This window comes from Pipistrellus kuhlii, unplaced genomic scaffold (genome assembly GCF_014108245.1).
Source record: "Pipistrellus kuhlii isolate mPipKuh1 unplaced genomic scaffold, mPipKuh1.p scaffold_m20_p_1, whole genome shotgun sequence".
Taxonomy (NCBI): Eukaryota; Metazoa; Chordata; class Mammalia; order Chiroptera; family Vespertilionidae; genus Pipistrellus; species Pipistrellus kuhlii.
The window spans coordinates 17184985-17200205 of record NW_023425404.1 but is presented as its reverse complement, the minus strand read 5'-3'; the positions used below and the strand labels follow the sequence as shown (position 1 = coordinate 17200205).

Here is a 15221-nt window from a genome sequence, read left to right as displayed (position 1 = left end):
AACCGGCTTCGGCTGGCAACATTACTTTTGATAAAAAGTTCCCCAAATAAGCCCTGGCCAGTGTGGCTCAGTTGCTTGAGAGTCATCCCGTGCACCGAAAGGGAGGCATCCAATCAATGTTTCTCACATTAATGTCTCTCTCCCTTCCTCTCTCTCTAAAAAATTCAAAAACACATTTTAAAAAGTTCTACAAAAAATGCAATGTAGATTTTTTTTTTCTAAGCAAATAGTCATTTTAAGCTTAAGATATGTAAGGAGATATCCTAAAAGAGTATTAAATTGACCGTAACTACCAATATCAGTCCTTAAGGTAATTTTGCTAAATAAGGAATTGAGGGTATTTTTTTCTGCACATTGGTTGGCTAGTGCTTAAGACAGTGCCCTATCAGCCTTGCTAACTTGGGTGCTCATCCTTAATTCTAGAGTGGGATATTACCATCAACAACTTAAAAAAAAAAAAAAAAAAAAAAAAAGTCCTTTAGTCCCTTCATTACCTTCCAGGCCTATTATTTTTGAATTTCTTTCCTGCTATCCATGTGCTTCTTGGTGGGTAGTTACCAACATAACAGAATCTGCTTTCCCTGGCAGCTCTACCCATTTGTACCAAAGATTGGATGGCACTGGCTTGCTCCATCTCTAATCATTTACCTGCATCAGGGTCCAGTTTAATACTGTTCCTTTGTGGCTATTTCAGATTTTGTGAAAACACTCCCTACTGCAAAAGTACATAAGAACACAAACATTCAACCACAATCACCAAAGAGAAAGTTCGGCACAAAAGGGGGGCCTCCATGGGTCTGGGGCAGTCACTGATGCCAGGAGGCCTACCTCCTTAAATGGAGCCTTTCATTACCGCCTTGCTGGTAAGAGAAATAGCAGGAAAATGAGAGTTTAAGCTTCATTTTTATTTCTGCCTTCTCCCATATTTCTGCCATCCTCTCAAACCCCCAAACGTCTTAGAAAAGAAAGCTCTTCCACAGTCTAGGCATGGGAACATGTCTGAGCAGTAGCCACATTCCAGATTCAGTCACATTTTCTGAAAGAATCCAGATGTTGGCACTATGATGGTTTTCTTAAGAGGCGAGGGACAAGCCACTGTGACTCCTGGAGTTCAGCTCCAGGTGAAGGTTGTTTGATTGGGAGACAATACACTGTGAACAGAGAGGGTAGAAACGAGTCCAAACTGCCACAAATCAACCCTGCCATAGCTTAGTTCTCCTAGGTAGTACGTCTCAGAAGGAAAATATGAGCTTGCAGGTCCTGAGGGGGTACTTGTCCTGTGATATCTCTAGTAATTGGCAAGGACGGGAGCAAAGTCAATCTGGGCAAATGCAAGGCGTTTCAATGGCTGTGGCAGAAAGCTGCCAAGTCTGGAAGGTGTGCTCCCTTTGTGCTCCAGGTTTTGGCCGCCCTGAAGGAGGATCATTTTGGCAGGGAGCACTGAGTAGTCGGCTGCACACTTCTCGGGTCCAGCTGCCACCACCTGTTAATCCATAGGGATGCCCAGCAGGTCACAGCTGACATCCCATAGCCGCCTTGCGACTGTCATATTCCGAGCCTGGGCAGTGACCCACGTCACACGGCAGTCACTAGAAGGGAAAGAGAGAGGTTAAGAATGGAGTCTGTCCTCTGCCTGGGAATAAGGAATAGGACAGAAAAACAACCCAGGGATGACCTGTCCTCTAGGCCCTTCACAGATCCAGTGTTTGTCCTAGCTCTTCATCCTCCAATCTTTACCCCAGAGACAATGTAATTACCATTTTATTTATTTTTTTTTTTAACTACCATTCTCTGGAGCATTATCTCAACCCATTGAGATTTTTAAATTGATTTTAGAGAGGAAGGGAGAGAGAGAGAGAGAGAGAGAGAGAGAGAGAGAGAGAGAGAGAGAGAGAGAGAGAAACATCAATGATGAGAATCATTGATCAGTTGCCTCCCGCTCACCTCAAGCCCACAACCCGGCAAGTGCCCTGACCAGAAATCAAACGGAATTGAACTGTGACCTCCTGGTTCATGGGTCTACACTCAACCACTGAGCCAACAGCAGCCGGGCTGTAATTACCATTTTAGATCTCATTAGACCACCTCTGATCAGAATATAAATGCCTATCATTTAGTCTTAATATTCTCCTTTGTATGTATATATTTAATTGTAATATCAGTGCCTGCTTGATATGTATGCCCATTTTGTTCCAATAAATCTCTAAGGTCCATTCTATAGGATCTTGTACAGTGTCATGGACCTTGAGACCTGCTATTTACATTGATCACAGATACTTAGAATGGTAAATAAAACAACACTAAACACTTATTTCTGCTCCAACTATTTTTAAACTAAAAAAAAAAAGTAAAGTCAGCTTCATAAATAATGAAAGAAGAAAAAGAGGACAGCAGAAAAGAAATGGTAGCAAGGCACCCCGAGTTTCATACACCTTCTCTTCATGGCTGTAATTCTAGTTATTTTAAGTCTCCATTAAATGCAGGGCGATATCCCAACTTTGCACCACCCAGAAAATTTTTTCACAGATAACACTTTTATTCAGTTTTGTATTTTCTGCATCTGGAACACAGTAGATATTCAATGAAGGTGTTTTTTTTTGTTTGTTTTTTTTGTTTGTTTTTTTTGTTTGTTTTTTTTTTTGTTTTTAAAGGCCGTTATGGCTAGAATGGACATTTCTGAAAACCGTTTGTTTTTTGTAATATATTTATTGATATTTTACAGAGAGGAAAAGAGAGTTAGAAACATCAATGAGAGATTATCATTGATCAACTGCCTTTTGCACACCCCCCATCAGGGATGTGCCCCGCAACTAAGGCACATGCCCTAGGGAATCGAACCCGGGACCTTTCAGTCCACAGGCCGACGCTCTATCCACTGAGCCAAACCAGTTTCGGCTGTTTTTTGTTTTATTTTAATGATTGAGTAAACAGATCACAATCTTTGAAATAACATAAAAAGCAAATTTTAAAACTAACAACCTCAAGAAAACTGCTTCCTGGACATACTAAGCAAATTCCAAAGGTAAAAAGCTGAATTGCTAAATCTGAAATCATGACGTGAAGCAAGCCCCTGACACTATGTCCAATACGACCGTGCGGGCTGTGGAGCAGCCGCAGGAGCGTCACCTGGAAACCCGTGAGGAATGCCAATTCTCGGGCCCCACGCCAGACCTACTGAATCGGAATCTCTGGGGAGAGGCCCAGAACCTGTTCTTCACCAGTTCTCCAGATGGTTCTTAAATGCACCAAAGTTTGAGAAAAATGCCTTAAATAAATCTCTGCTTTTAAAAACAAGCCTTACAAATAAAGTGCTTAGGTTTAAGGAACTCACCAGCACCACCTGCCATTTCTAAGTAAAAAGCTCATCACTGAGAAGCAAAGGCCTCTGGGAATGACTTGGCCTCTGCAGCCTCCACTGCACTGTGCCTCCCGCTCTTCATCGTTCGCGGTGAAGGGCAAAGGACACACTAGGCCTGAAAGTGCCTTGGAAGCTACGATATGCTATAAAAATGATTCAAATACTACAGCCTGGCTCCTCCGTCTTCTCTTCGGACCAGGGAGCATCCTCAGATTTTAGTAAATTCCCTTCTTGCTTTTGCTAGCTAGAATTCAATTCCATTGCTGTGGAATCAAAGAACCCGAAGCTATACACACTATTTTTCATGTATGCTGTCTCAGTGAACATCACCATCAATCTCCTAATAACTCATGCTTGAACCCAAGTCACCAAATCTTCCCCTACTCTCTCACTCAGTTAAGTCAACAAGAGACAAAAATTCTGCCTTTCTCATCTAACCACTCTTTTCATTCCAATTGTCATTACCCTAAATTAGAAACTCATTATCTCTCACTTGGGATACTTATAATTCATTAAAAGTCACCAGGGATTTTTTTTTTTTTTTAAAGCACAGACCAGATGATGTCTGTCTCTACTGAAAACCGTGGCTCTTCTCAGTCTGGCATTATAGGCCTTTCATGATCTGACTTCCTACCTCCAAACCCAATCTTAATTTACTTATAGACCACTCTCTAAAATTTCAGGTCATTTCCATAAAATCTTGAAGGTAGAGGTAAAAACACCCTAAGAATTTGATCCTATGTAATATCTGGGATTTTCTTCAAAATAATATGGGTTAAGAAAAATATGGGAAGGGTATTTGTTTCATGAGGGGTTTTAGGTTGGGATGGGGCAGGATTGACCATGGGTAATGGTTTTTGAGGCTGGATTATGGGCATACGAGAATTCAACATGCTATTTTGTCTAATACTGTGTATATTCAAAACTAACAAAAAGTTTTAAAAAGTCTTTTCTTATTTAAGAAATGAGTCCACTGCCGAAACCAGTTTGGCTCAGTGGATAGAGCGTCAGCCTGTGGACTGAAAGGTCCCGGGTTCAATTCCAGTCAAGGGCATGTACCTTGGTTGTGGGCACATCCCCAGTAGGGAGTGTGCAAAAGGCAGCTGATCGATGGTTCTCTCTCATCAATGTTTCTAACTCTCTATCCCTCTCTCTTCCTCTCTGTAAAAAATCAATAAAACATATATTTAAAAAAAAAGAAAAAGAAATGAATCCACGGATAATATTTCAGTCCTGAAGACAATAAAGAAAAACAGGTTTAAATTCTTTAAAAATGAATGAATGAATAAATAAATAAATAAATCTAGGATTCTAACAAAAAAAAAAAAAACAAAGAAAATTTACAAAATATAAAAATAAAAGAAACAACCAGAAAGCATAAAATAAAAGATGCTATGAATAAAATCAAACCTAGCAATTACCACAAAAAAAATGTAAATGGGTCAAATTCCCCTATTAAAATGTAAAATCCTTAGAATTAAAGGATAAAAACTATGTTACAGACAATGTGCTTTTTTAAAGGGATACACAATACCAAACAAATAAAAATTATTTCCTTTAGGCAATAAAATTTCAAAAACAGATACACTCCTACCTGAAATGACTCCCACTTAGGATCTCCAGACCTTCTGCCAAGGCACAGTGCAGGCTGGTCTGGGCTCCCTCCTGAGGGGTCTTGATGAAGAAGGAGAAAATCCGCCACAAACATCTCATGAGGAATGAGTGCCGAGTCAATTCCGAGTGGACTGTGCCAGGGTGTACGGAATATACTGAAACGCCAGAGCCTTGCGGGGGTGCCATGAAGAGAGGGGGAGACAGGACTTAATGTTGCTGAAGGGCCAAAGAGAGCAGAGGACATGAATGGACACTGCCCTGTTTCAAATCCCAGCTTTACCACTCATTAGCTGTGTGACCTTGGGCAAGCTCTGGATGGTGTGACTCAGTTTCCTCATCTGTGAAATGGGGACAATCATAAGATCTGCTCCTCACAGGATTGTTCTGAGGACTCAATGAGTTCATATGTACAAGAGCTTAGAATAGTGTCTGGTGTTGTTCTGGGGGGTGGGAGTGGCCAGGGAGGGGGTCAGTCGGTGGAAAAAGGAGACATATGTGATACTTTAAATAATTTTTAAAAAAAATTATAAACTGTTTTGAATACTCAAAAAAAAAAAAAAAAAAAGAATAGTGTCTGATACATTTATACATTTACCAGTATAAATGGCATTCATACATATGCTCTTTTAGGTCCCCAAGTCTTCATTGGAATCCTTGGGGCCAGAAATGCTTCCAATTTTTTTCTGTATTATAAAGGTAATATGATATACACTGAATGGCCAGATTATTATGATCTCTGAATACATAATAATCTGGCCACATGAATTTGTGCCTGGGTGAGGTCTGGCCAGTCTGGCCAGGGCGAGGGGACGGGCCTGCCTGCTGATCGAACTACTACTGTGTTTCCCCGAAAATAAGACATCCTCCGAAAATAAGACCTAGCGCATGGAAAGATAAGACATCCCCTGAAAATAAGACCTAGCGCAACTTTGGGAGAAAAAGTAATATAAGACACTGTCTTATTTTCGGGGAATCAGGGTAGTCAAGGTGACAATTTGCATATTAGTCTTTTATTATATAGGATATACACTGAGTGGATAGATTATTATGCGTTAAGAAATCGTAATAATGTATACTCAGTGTATATACATATTATATTACCTACTCTCCCTGGTACAGGTGAAGTTTTGTTGCCCAATGTGTTCTAGCGTCAACTTATACAAAAACTGAATTTTTAGTCCTTTGTAGATTGCACAAGTGACAGATAAAAGGACTGGATTTTTATTTATTTTCCACTCAAGATGTACTCTTTTTTTTATTTTATTTTTTTATTTTACTGATTTCCCCAAGCCGACGCTCTATCCATTGAGCCAAACCGGTTTTGGCCAGGGGATGAGACATTCTGACGGTGAGGCTGAAGGCTTGGTTTCACCACTTGCTAGCTGTGTGACCTGCAGCAAGTTAACTTTTCGAGGCTTCCTTCCTCATATGTAAAATGGGACTACTTCACAGATATTGTCATAATTCAGGCTTCATGAACAAGTCAAGGTTTTTTCTTCACAGAGGAACTAAGTAGAAATGAGGGACCTGAACTGGAGCTAGATACAGTCATTAGGAAAAAGCAAGTGCAAAGGTGGGTGGGGAGTGGGGCATGTCTCCCTAACACCAAAGGGTCAAATAAGAGGGAAATGTATGCTTGAGGAGGGGACACTCCAGTCACAAATAAACACAGTTCCTTAGCATCATCCACTCTGGATTTCCAGTAAAGACAAAGGAAATCCAGGGTGGACAGTTGGAGTTGTTTAGGAGTTGAAGTGAGTAGAGTTCAGGCCGAAGGTCTCAGACACAGGAACCCCATTGGTCAGTTCTGTTCACATGTCTAGTCTATGCCCAGGACATGACATTCTGATTAGAAATTAAATGGGTTACAGTGTGGGTGGGTTAAGGGGCCTGGGGAACATTCCAGGTAGAGAGGGGGGAATGCATGAAGTTCTGGGCTCAGTTTGAGAAACAGAGAGAGGGCCGATATGGTTCAAACATAGAATATAATAAAATATGGGTCATTAAGAGTACATCTTGCCGAAACCAGTTTGGCTCAGTGGTAGAGCGTCGGTCTGCGGACTGAAAGGTCCCGGGTTCGATTCTGGTCAAGGGCATGTACGTTGGTTGCGGGCACATCCCCAGTAGGGGGTGTGCAGGAGGCGGCTGATTGATGTTTCTCTCTCATCGACGTTTCTGGCTCTCTATCTCTCTCCCTTCCTCTCTGTATAAAATCAATAAAATATATATATATATATATATATATATATATATATATATACACACACACACACACACACACACACATACATATATAAAAGAATGTCTCATCCCCTGACGGCCATCTCCAATGTTCACTAATGGGCGGTTTACTAAACCTAGACCCGGTTACAGTCCTGGAAGCAGGCGCTGGCCGGAGGACAGGCTCCAGAAAACAGTTTCTATTCCTGTGGCTTTGAGCTGTTTCCCCGAATCCTGTCTCCACACTCATTGCTTCTCAGCCTACCTTCCAGCCTCCGGGCCAGCTCCTTGGTGAAGAGAATGTTGGCTAACTTGCTATGACAGTAGGCCAGACCTGCACTGTAGAATTTCTCGCCCTGAAGATTATGGAAATGGATCCTTCCCAGGAGATGTGCTAAGGAAGACACATTCACTACCCTTGATGGGGCTGATTCCTTCAGCTTCTCTAGCAACAGATGGGTCAGGAGGAAGTGACCTGTAAGAAAAACTAGAATTAACAGAGGTCAGGGCCAATGCAGGGGTGAAGGGAGTAGTGGCGAGTAGGGCTCAGCTATGGGGAGCAGAGGACTCAGGAATAAGGCTATTTGCCTCTTTAATTCATTGTCAATGACAGAACAAGTTCAGTGCGGGCTTGAGGAAACAGAAACAGTCAAAGACTTTCAGTTGGTGTGCCGCAAGAATTTTTTAAAACATGCAATGCCTAACTATTTAGTCAGGTGCATTGACCTTTTTCACTTAGATTGTCAAATTAAAAAACAACAACAGTAGCTCTGGATGGTGTTGCCCAGTGGTTAGAATGCTGGCTTGCACACCAATGGGTCGCAGTGTGTGCAGAAGGCAACTAGTCGATGTTTCTCTCTATCTCTCTCTTTCCCACCCCCCTCTTCCACTCTCTCCTAAAAGCAATGAAAAAAATATCCTCAGGTGAGGATTAACAAAAATGAATGAATGAATGAATGAAATGACAACAGCCTACACAGCCCTCTGGTATATAAGCCCTGTCTTGAACCAAAAATATATAGGTAATATAATAGTTTCATTTTCTTGTTCACATTGCATAATAAGGTTGCATCTGCTTGGTTAATTGTTGATACCAGAAATCCTTATATAGAAGTATAGGCCCCTGATTTTTTATTTTAATCTTTATTGTTGAAAGTATTACATATGTCCCCATTTTCCCCCCCAATCGATCCACTCTAGCCCTCCTTGGCCTCCTGCCCCCAGCCTTCACGCCCTATTGTCTGTGTCCATGTGTTATGTATATATATGCATACAAGTTCTTTGGTTAATCACCTCCCAACCACCCGCCCTTCCTCCACAGGTTCTGTACTCTGTTCATTACTTCCATGTCTCTGGATCTATTCCATCCATCAGTTTATTTTGTTAACTAGATTCCACAAGAGTGAGATCATGTGATACTTGTCTTTCTCTAACTGGCTTATTTTGTTCAGCATAACACTCTAGGGGCACCTGATTTCTTAAAAGTTACTTTGGACCCAAAAAGTTAATTATTATTATTTGTAAACCAATCAAAATTATACTTTTTTTTTGTCAGATTAGCAAAAAATATATATTTTTTGGTGCACAGAATCTTAGTAATTAGTTTATGTGTGCCGTGAGGTGAAAAAAAAGTTGAAAATCGCTATTGTATGAGGTAGGTCTGGATTATGTGAATATGAAGTCCCATCTCATTCCAACCTTGAGTAACATCACTCTTTAAGAGCAGGCAGCCTCTATCTGATGCTGACCACAAGGGTCACTACAAAGAATGCAACACAACCCTCAATACAATTATGCTGTTCAAAAAGGCCCCGCGGTAAAACCGAATCTGAATCACAGATTAAAAAGTGGTGGAATTGAGTGAGCTTTCAGGCAGGACCATGATATTTCTTATTTACTTACTAGAGACCCAGTGCATGAAATTTGTGCACTCGGGGGGTTTGGGGGAAGGGGTCCCTCAGCCCGGCCTGAGCCCTCTTGCAGTCTGGGAGCCCTTGAGGGGGAGCCGGCCTAAGCTGGCAGTCAGACATCCTTAGCGCTGCCGTGGAGGCGGGAGAGGCTCCCCCTGTGAGAGCGCACTGACCACCAGGAGGCAGCTCCTGTGTTGAGCATCTGTCTGCCCCCTGGTAGTCAGTGTAAGTCATAGCAACCAGTCATTCTGCCATTAGGTCAATTTGCATATTAGCCTTTTATTATATAGGGTGGTCTATTATGGCCGAGAGGTCTAAACACACTATAGAGAAGACCCAATCTCGCCCCTAAGTTTTCCAAGGGGAACTTCGGGCTCCTTCTAGCTTTTGTAGTGAGACCACATTTCTTACCCAAGTGGTTGACTCCTATATGCATCTCAAAGCCATCTGCTGTCCTGGAGTAGGGACACATCATCACTCCTGCGTTGTTGATCAAAATGTGGAGATGCTTTTCCTCTGTAGGGAAGAGGGGATGGAGCCATAGCTATTACATCTTAGAAATCTACCTCACACCGAGGCAGGAAAATGGAGATGCAGGACTTCAATCTTTCCTCCACGTTCCCTTCATACTTACTTTGTATTGTTTTTATTGTAAGGCTGTGGTTGAATCTGGCATACCTTTACTATGCAGGACAAAATTCCATCTTACACTATCAAATGGCCTTTTCAAGATTTCCAGTTCGGGAGCTAAGTATTGTACTTACTCTCTGCTTCTGGGAAGTGCCCCATCCACCTCTCCCAACAGAAAGACTTCCCAGTTGGATGGGAAGATTCCAAAGCAAGAGAAAAAAAGGACACTCTGTATGCACCCCCACCACTGAGATTCAGGCACCAAAAGAAATACTGGCTTCACCTCTTTGTTGCATCTGCCAACTTTCTCTCCGGTTTCCCTTTCTCATGTGGTTAGTAATTTCTGACTAAAAACTTGAACTTTTTGGTTCAAGACAGGATGAAATTTTAAAAATAAAAAAATAAAAGGCTAATATGCAAATTGTCCCCTCAACCAGGAGTTCTTTTTCTTAGGAGGCCTCGCTCCCTGGGTTATGAGGGGATATGCCTACAGAATGCTCTTGGATTTGCTTTTCATGTGATACTACAGGGTTTTATGTTAATTTGTCAGCTTGAGATTCTTAACACTATTCTGAGGTGTAGATTCCCCCGCCCCATAGATGCCAGCTGGGGGTTCTAATTTCCTGCGGATGATTCTTTATCCATCTGTGTCCTGAAGAGATGATAAGCTTCTTTGTCATGTACCTCAGCTGGTAGCCTGGGCTTTTTTAAGTTCCTGTAACATGGACCAGATGGCCTTTTGCGAATCCCAACCTTCCTTATGTGGAGCCTCGGATACAGCTCCTCATCTCCAGAACCTAAAACCCACGTTGAGTTCTGACACTCCTGTGAGATTTTTGGTTTTAGTTCTTACTCATTGCCATGACTTATCAGAATTGAATTTATATTTCTGTCTCTTGAGGATTTTCCTTTGTTATCAATGAGTTCTGCTATGAATCAAAAGGTGTTTTTTTGTTTTGTTATATTTTATCTACCATTTCTATATATCAGACAGAAAGAGAGATCTTTTCCTTTTATCTAGGTCACAAGACCCACAATAGTCTCAGGTTATGCACTCACCTGCTAAGAAGCCCCCAGCGAAGGCGCGAATAGATTTAGTATCAGCCAAGTCCAGTTTCCGCACGAAGACCTGTTGGTTTCCTGTCATGGTCTGAATCTCTCTTGCCACCAATTCCCCCTTTTGCACATCCCGGCAAGCTATATAGACACGTGCTCCTGTCAACCAATGCATAAGAGACAAACTGTCAGCTTTGTTGTTGAATGGGTATTACAGACTTAGCTAGAGGCCAGGAGCACAGATTTGTGCCCTGGTGGGGTCCCTTGGCCTGGCCTGCACCCTCTTGCAATCCAGGACCCCTTGGGGGATGTTGGAGAACCAGTTTTGGCCCAATCCCTGCAGGCCAGCCTGAGGGACCCCACCAGTGCATGAATCTGTCTGAGATTCATGTCTGTTTCATGTTTTCATGCCTGCGTGTTAAGCTTCTAGTGGTCAGTGCACGTCATAGCTACAGGTCGAACAGTTGGCCAGTCGCTTAGGCTTTTGTTATTATTATCTCTGAATGCATAATAATCTGGCCACTCAGTGTATATACTATATAATAAAAGGCTAATGCGTACATATGGGCCTAACCAGTGGTCAAGGACAACAGGAGGGTGGGGGCATGTGTGGGGAGGTGTGGGGGATGGGAATGGGGGAATGAGGACAAATATGTGATACCTTAATCAATAAAGAAATTTTAAAAATAAAAAAATAAAAGGGCTAATATGCAAATTGTCCCCTCAACCAGGAGTTCGACCAGCAGGCAGACGGGCCAACTGCCTGTGTCCCCTCCCCCTGGTCAGGCTGGCCAGACCCCCCACCTATGCACAAATTCATGCACTGCCCCAAAAACAATATATATATTTGATTATGCATTCAGAGATAATAATCTGGCCACTCAGTGTATATAGATACTAATGCTGGATGTTATTTCTAGAGTTTTATTTATTTTATCCCTACTTCACAACAGAGGAATCTGATAAGTAAATCAGGAAAGAAGATTAATCAACAATACTCATTTAGTGCCCATTATATAGAGAGCATTGTACTAGGCTCACACCAGCAAATCAGTGTGGCACTTGGAATGTTCTTGAATTCCAGGATTGGGAGGAAATAAATGAGAATGGTCATCATTGCTAGGTAAAATGGCAGTAGCAGCAGAGAATTAGAAATAAACTTGCCTCTCTGAGCCAGCTCTTTGGCTGTCTCCTTCCCGATGCCTGTGTTGGCACCAGTAACCACTGCCACCTTCCCTGGAAGCTGGGCAGTCGATGTACACACCCCGTTGGATAGCATTTTCCTGCAGACACAGAAGGAGAGCTCATCAGCTCTTTATTTTCCTTGTTTCAACCAGAGGATCCTGCAAACCCCCGTGTCTTCAGATCTCAGGGAAAGGTTTGCTTTGATTCCTTTTTTTTTTTTTTTTTTTTTTTTTAAATATATCTTTATTGATTTCAGAGAGGAAAGGAGAGGGAAAGAGAGAGAGAAACATCAATGATGAGAATCATCGACTGGCTGCCTCCTGCACTTCCCCCTACTGGGGATCAAGCCCGCAACCTAGGTATGTGCCCTTTCCAGAATCGAACCTGGGACCCTTCAGTTTGCAGCCTGCTGCTCTATCCACTGAGCCAAATCAGCTAAAGCCTATGGCTGTCCTTTTACAGGTTTAAGGAAGGTTGGAGGAAATAAAACAAAAGTTTTCTGTCCTCACTCAAGAATAAAAATAAGGCTATTACAGGGTAATAATAATTAGAGCAACTGCCCTAACCAGTTTGGCTCAGTGGATAGAGCGTCGGCCTGCGGACTGAGTGCTCAGTGGTGGAGCGTGGACCTATGAGCCAGGAGGTCACAGTTCAATTCCCGGTCAGGGCTTCCCCAGTGTGGGGCATGCAGGGGGCAGCCAAACAGCGATTCTGTCTCATCATTGATGTTTCCATCTCTCCCTTCCTCTCTTTTTAAAAAAGCAGCCGTTTTCTGCTGAGTGTTCAGAGGGGAGAATGAGGGGCAAGGAGGAGGTGGGGAGGGGGTAAAGAAGAGGTGAGTTCAATAAGAAAGAAGAGAGCTTAATCCTGCGCGCCTGCAAGTTCCAACCCAGCTTCCGCCCCTGCACCACCCGCCCAGCAGTGACTGGCTCACCGTCACTGCTGGTGATTTGCTCAGGCCAATCAGCATGCGGCCGGTTTCGCAGCTTGCCGCTGATTCTCCAGGGACACTATTGCCTGATGTATCACCAGGTTAACAGCGCGCTACCCTCATCCTCCCCGCCCCGCCCTGAAACCCCGGGGACTGACTCCGACCCCTATAATCCTGCTCTGATGATGGGGTTGGGTGCAGGATATCACATTTTCTCCTTTAACAACATCGCCCAGAGAAAGAGCCACATCTAAGAGTAACAAGAGAGCAGGAATGGGCTGCACATGTCACGATTCCCATCCAAGGCCAGTTTCGAAAAGCAGAAAGTCGAATGGCTCCATTGTCCTCTACAGGCTGGAAGCAAGAGGCCAGTGAAGGCTGGTTCGAGGCGTGGGGGCTACGGTCTTGGGGTCTGAAACCCCCAACGCTGTACACTTAAGGGTCTGAGGTAGACCTGCACTCGGGGTTTGCAGGAGCCGGAAGCAAAGGCTGCTTAGAGGCAAAAGTGGGGGCCGGAGAAGCAAAGCAGGGTGCTCCGATATGCAACCCTTTCCCTCGTCCTGGGGTCTGTCTGATGGTGTCGCCCGACTCGCATCCAGGGCAGCCGACCTCCTCAGACTAACCAAACCCGGTCTGGGCAGACAGGGAGCCCACAAGGGAGTTCTTTTCCTTTTCCTTCTTTTGAAGAACAGAGCTTCCGTGAGGATGGATGCCTGCCCCCCCCCCCTCCGCCCCCGAAGATTCCCAAAAGAAGACATTATTATTTACATTTGCACAGACCTGATTTGGGGTGCAGCGATGAACAGGAGAAGGGGGAGGAGGAGGAGCAGCAGGAGCAGGACCCCAATCATCTTGAAGCGAGCCGCAAGACGAGATGCCCCGGCGGCGATCGCCAACTGTGGTTTCCCTCCCCCTGACGACGCGCCCTAGTACTTTCCCGCAAAGCCTTCTGGGAAATGTAGTCCAAACCCTGGAGGCGGCTAGCGGGCAGTGAGCTTGCTGTTCCCAGTCACGGAGAAAAGCTGAACCGTGCGCCAGACACACTGCAGATCCCCAATTATCTAGCGTCCGAGGACTTTGGGGTCATCCAGCCAGCTCTCCCACAACCCTTCTGGCCACCTGCGGTTTTTGGGAAATCTCCCCAGCCCTCTAGCTCCCGGTGCCCAAGACTAGACTCCGGTTGGTTCACTTTCCCCCCATCATTGTTAGGCAGTTACCACATCGTTTGTCCTGGAGATCAAATATTGGCATCTGGGATATGTTTTAAGGCCGATTACACAGAAGAGGAGCGGTTGGAGTCTGACCGTTGGAAAGGCAGGGAGAGGTGAGAATTCTTCCTCCTTGGGGATTCCAATGGAGCAGAAGCAATTGGTTCCTGAACCCATTCCCAGGAGAATCACTTGATTGTGTCTATTTTGATAACTATGATAATTTTCCTGGTGTTTGACAAAAAATCGATAGTAGAATATAGTTTTCTTGATGGGTTCAGTTAATTATGTGAACTCCCAAGATAACAATGGATTTCTCAGGTTAGCAGCACAGTTGGTTTTGCCAATTCATGAAACTGTTTAATCCAGTCTTCAGGTCATGATTATGACCTGAGAATAAGCAGGTTCCCTGTTCAGTCATTTATTTAAGCTTTGCCATCTGGGGCTTATATCTGGTTTCTAAGGGGTGAAGGTGGGGGATGTTTAACTAGTCATTATCTGGCTGTAATTCCTGATGGCACCACCCTAATGTATTCTGGATCTTTCTTCCAGATAATTCATTTCAATTTTTTTGAAAGACATGTGCTCCAAGGTCAATCTGAATGATGAGACAAATATGGAGCAACTGGCATTCTCATACAACTTGGCAATTTCTCAAACTGTTAAATATGTTAAACATAATCCTATTATTGTGACTCCTAGGTAATTTTCCAGGAGAAATAAAAGTTATTCATAAAGATATGTATATAAATGATCATAGAAGCTTTATTTGTTATAATAAAAAATAAGAAACAAGCCAAATGTTCATCAACAGATGAATGGATAAACAAATTGTGATATATCTACATAATGAAATACTACTTATCAATAAGAAGAAATAGAATTTTGATGCACTTAACAGCATGAATGAGTCTCCAAGTAGTTATGTTGAATGAAAGAAGCCAAACGTTGCCCCCCCAAAGAAGAAGTGCATACTTATGATTCCATCCTATACAATAAAAGCCCAATAGGCTAACTGTCTGGTCATCCTCTCATTCATTCAATTAATCAAAGCATAATATGCTAATGATATGCTAAGGCTGCTCAACCGCTTGCTATGACATGCACTG

At 43.2% G+C, this 15221-nt stretch overlaps 1 protein-coding gene across 3 annotated transcripts; it reads right to left on the bottom strand.

Moving 5' to 3' along the window:
- Positions 1-221: 221 nt before the first annotated feature.
- Positions 222-13851, bottom strand: LOC118716398 (retinol dehydrogenase 11). 3 transcript variants are annotated; one of them, XM_036433543.2, is made up of 7 exons: positions 13685-13850; positions 11953-12071; positions 10792-10947; positions 9514-9618; positions 7458-7667; positions 4953-5142; positions 222-1589 (listed from the first exon to the last, which is right to left on the bottom strand). In XM_036433543.2, the coding sequence occupies exons 1-7, from the start codon at positions 13753-13755 to the stop codon at positions 1487-1489; spliced, it is 954 nt and encodes a 317-aa protein (XP_036289436.1). In that variant the 5' UTR covers positions 13756-13850; the 3' UTR covers positions 222-1486. The 3 variants fall into 3 exon arrangements, with proteins under 3 accessions (XP_036289436.1, XP_045435428.1, XP_036289446.1); XM_045579472.1 differs by lacking the exon at positions 9514-9618 and having other exon boundaries at positions 13685-13851; XM_036433553.2 differs by lacking the exon at positions 7458-7667.
- Positions 13852-15221: the final 1370 nt, after the last annotated feature.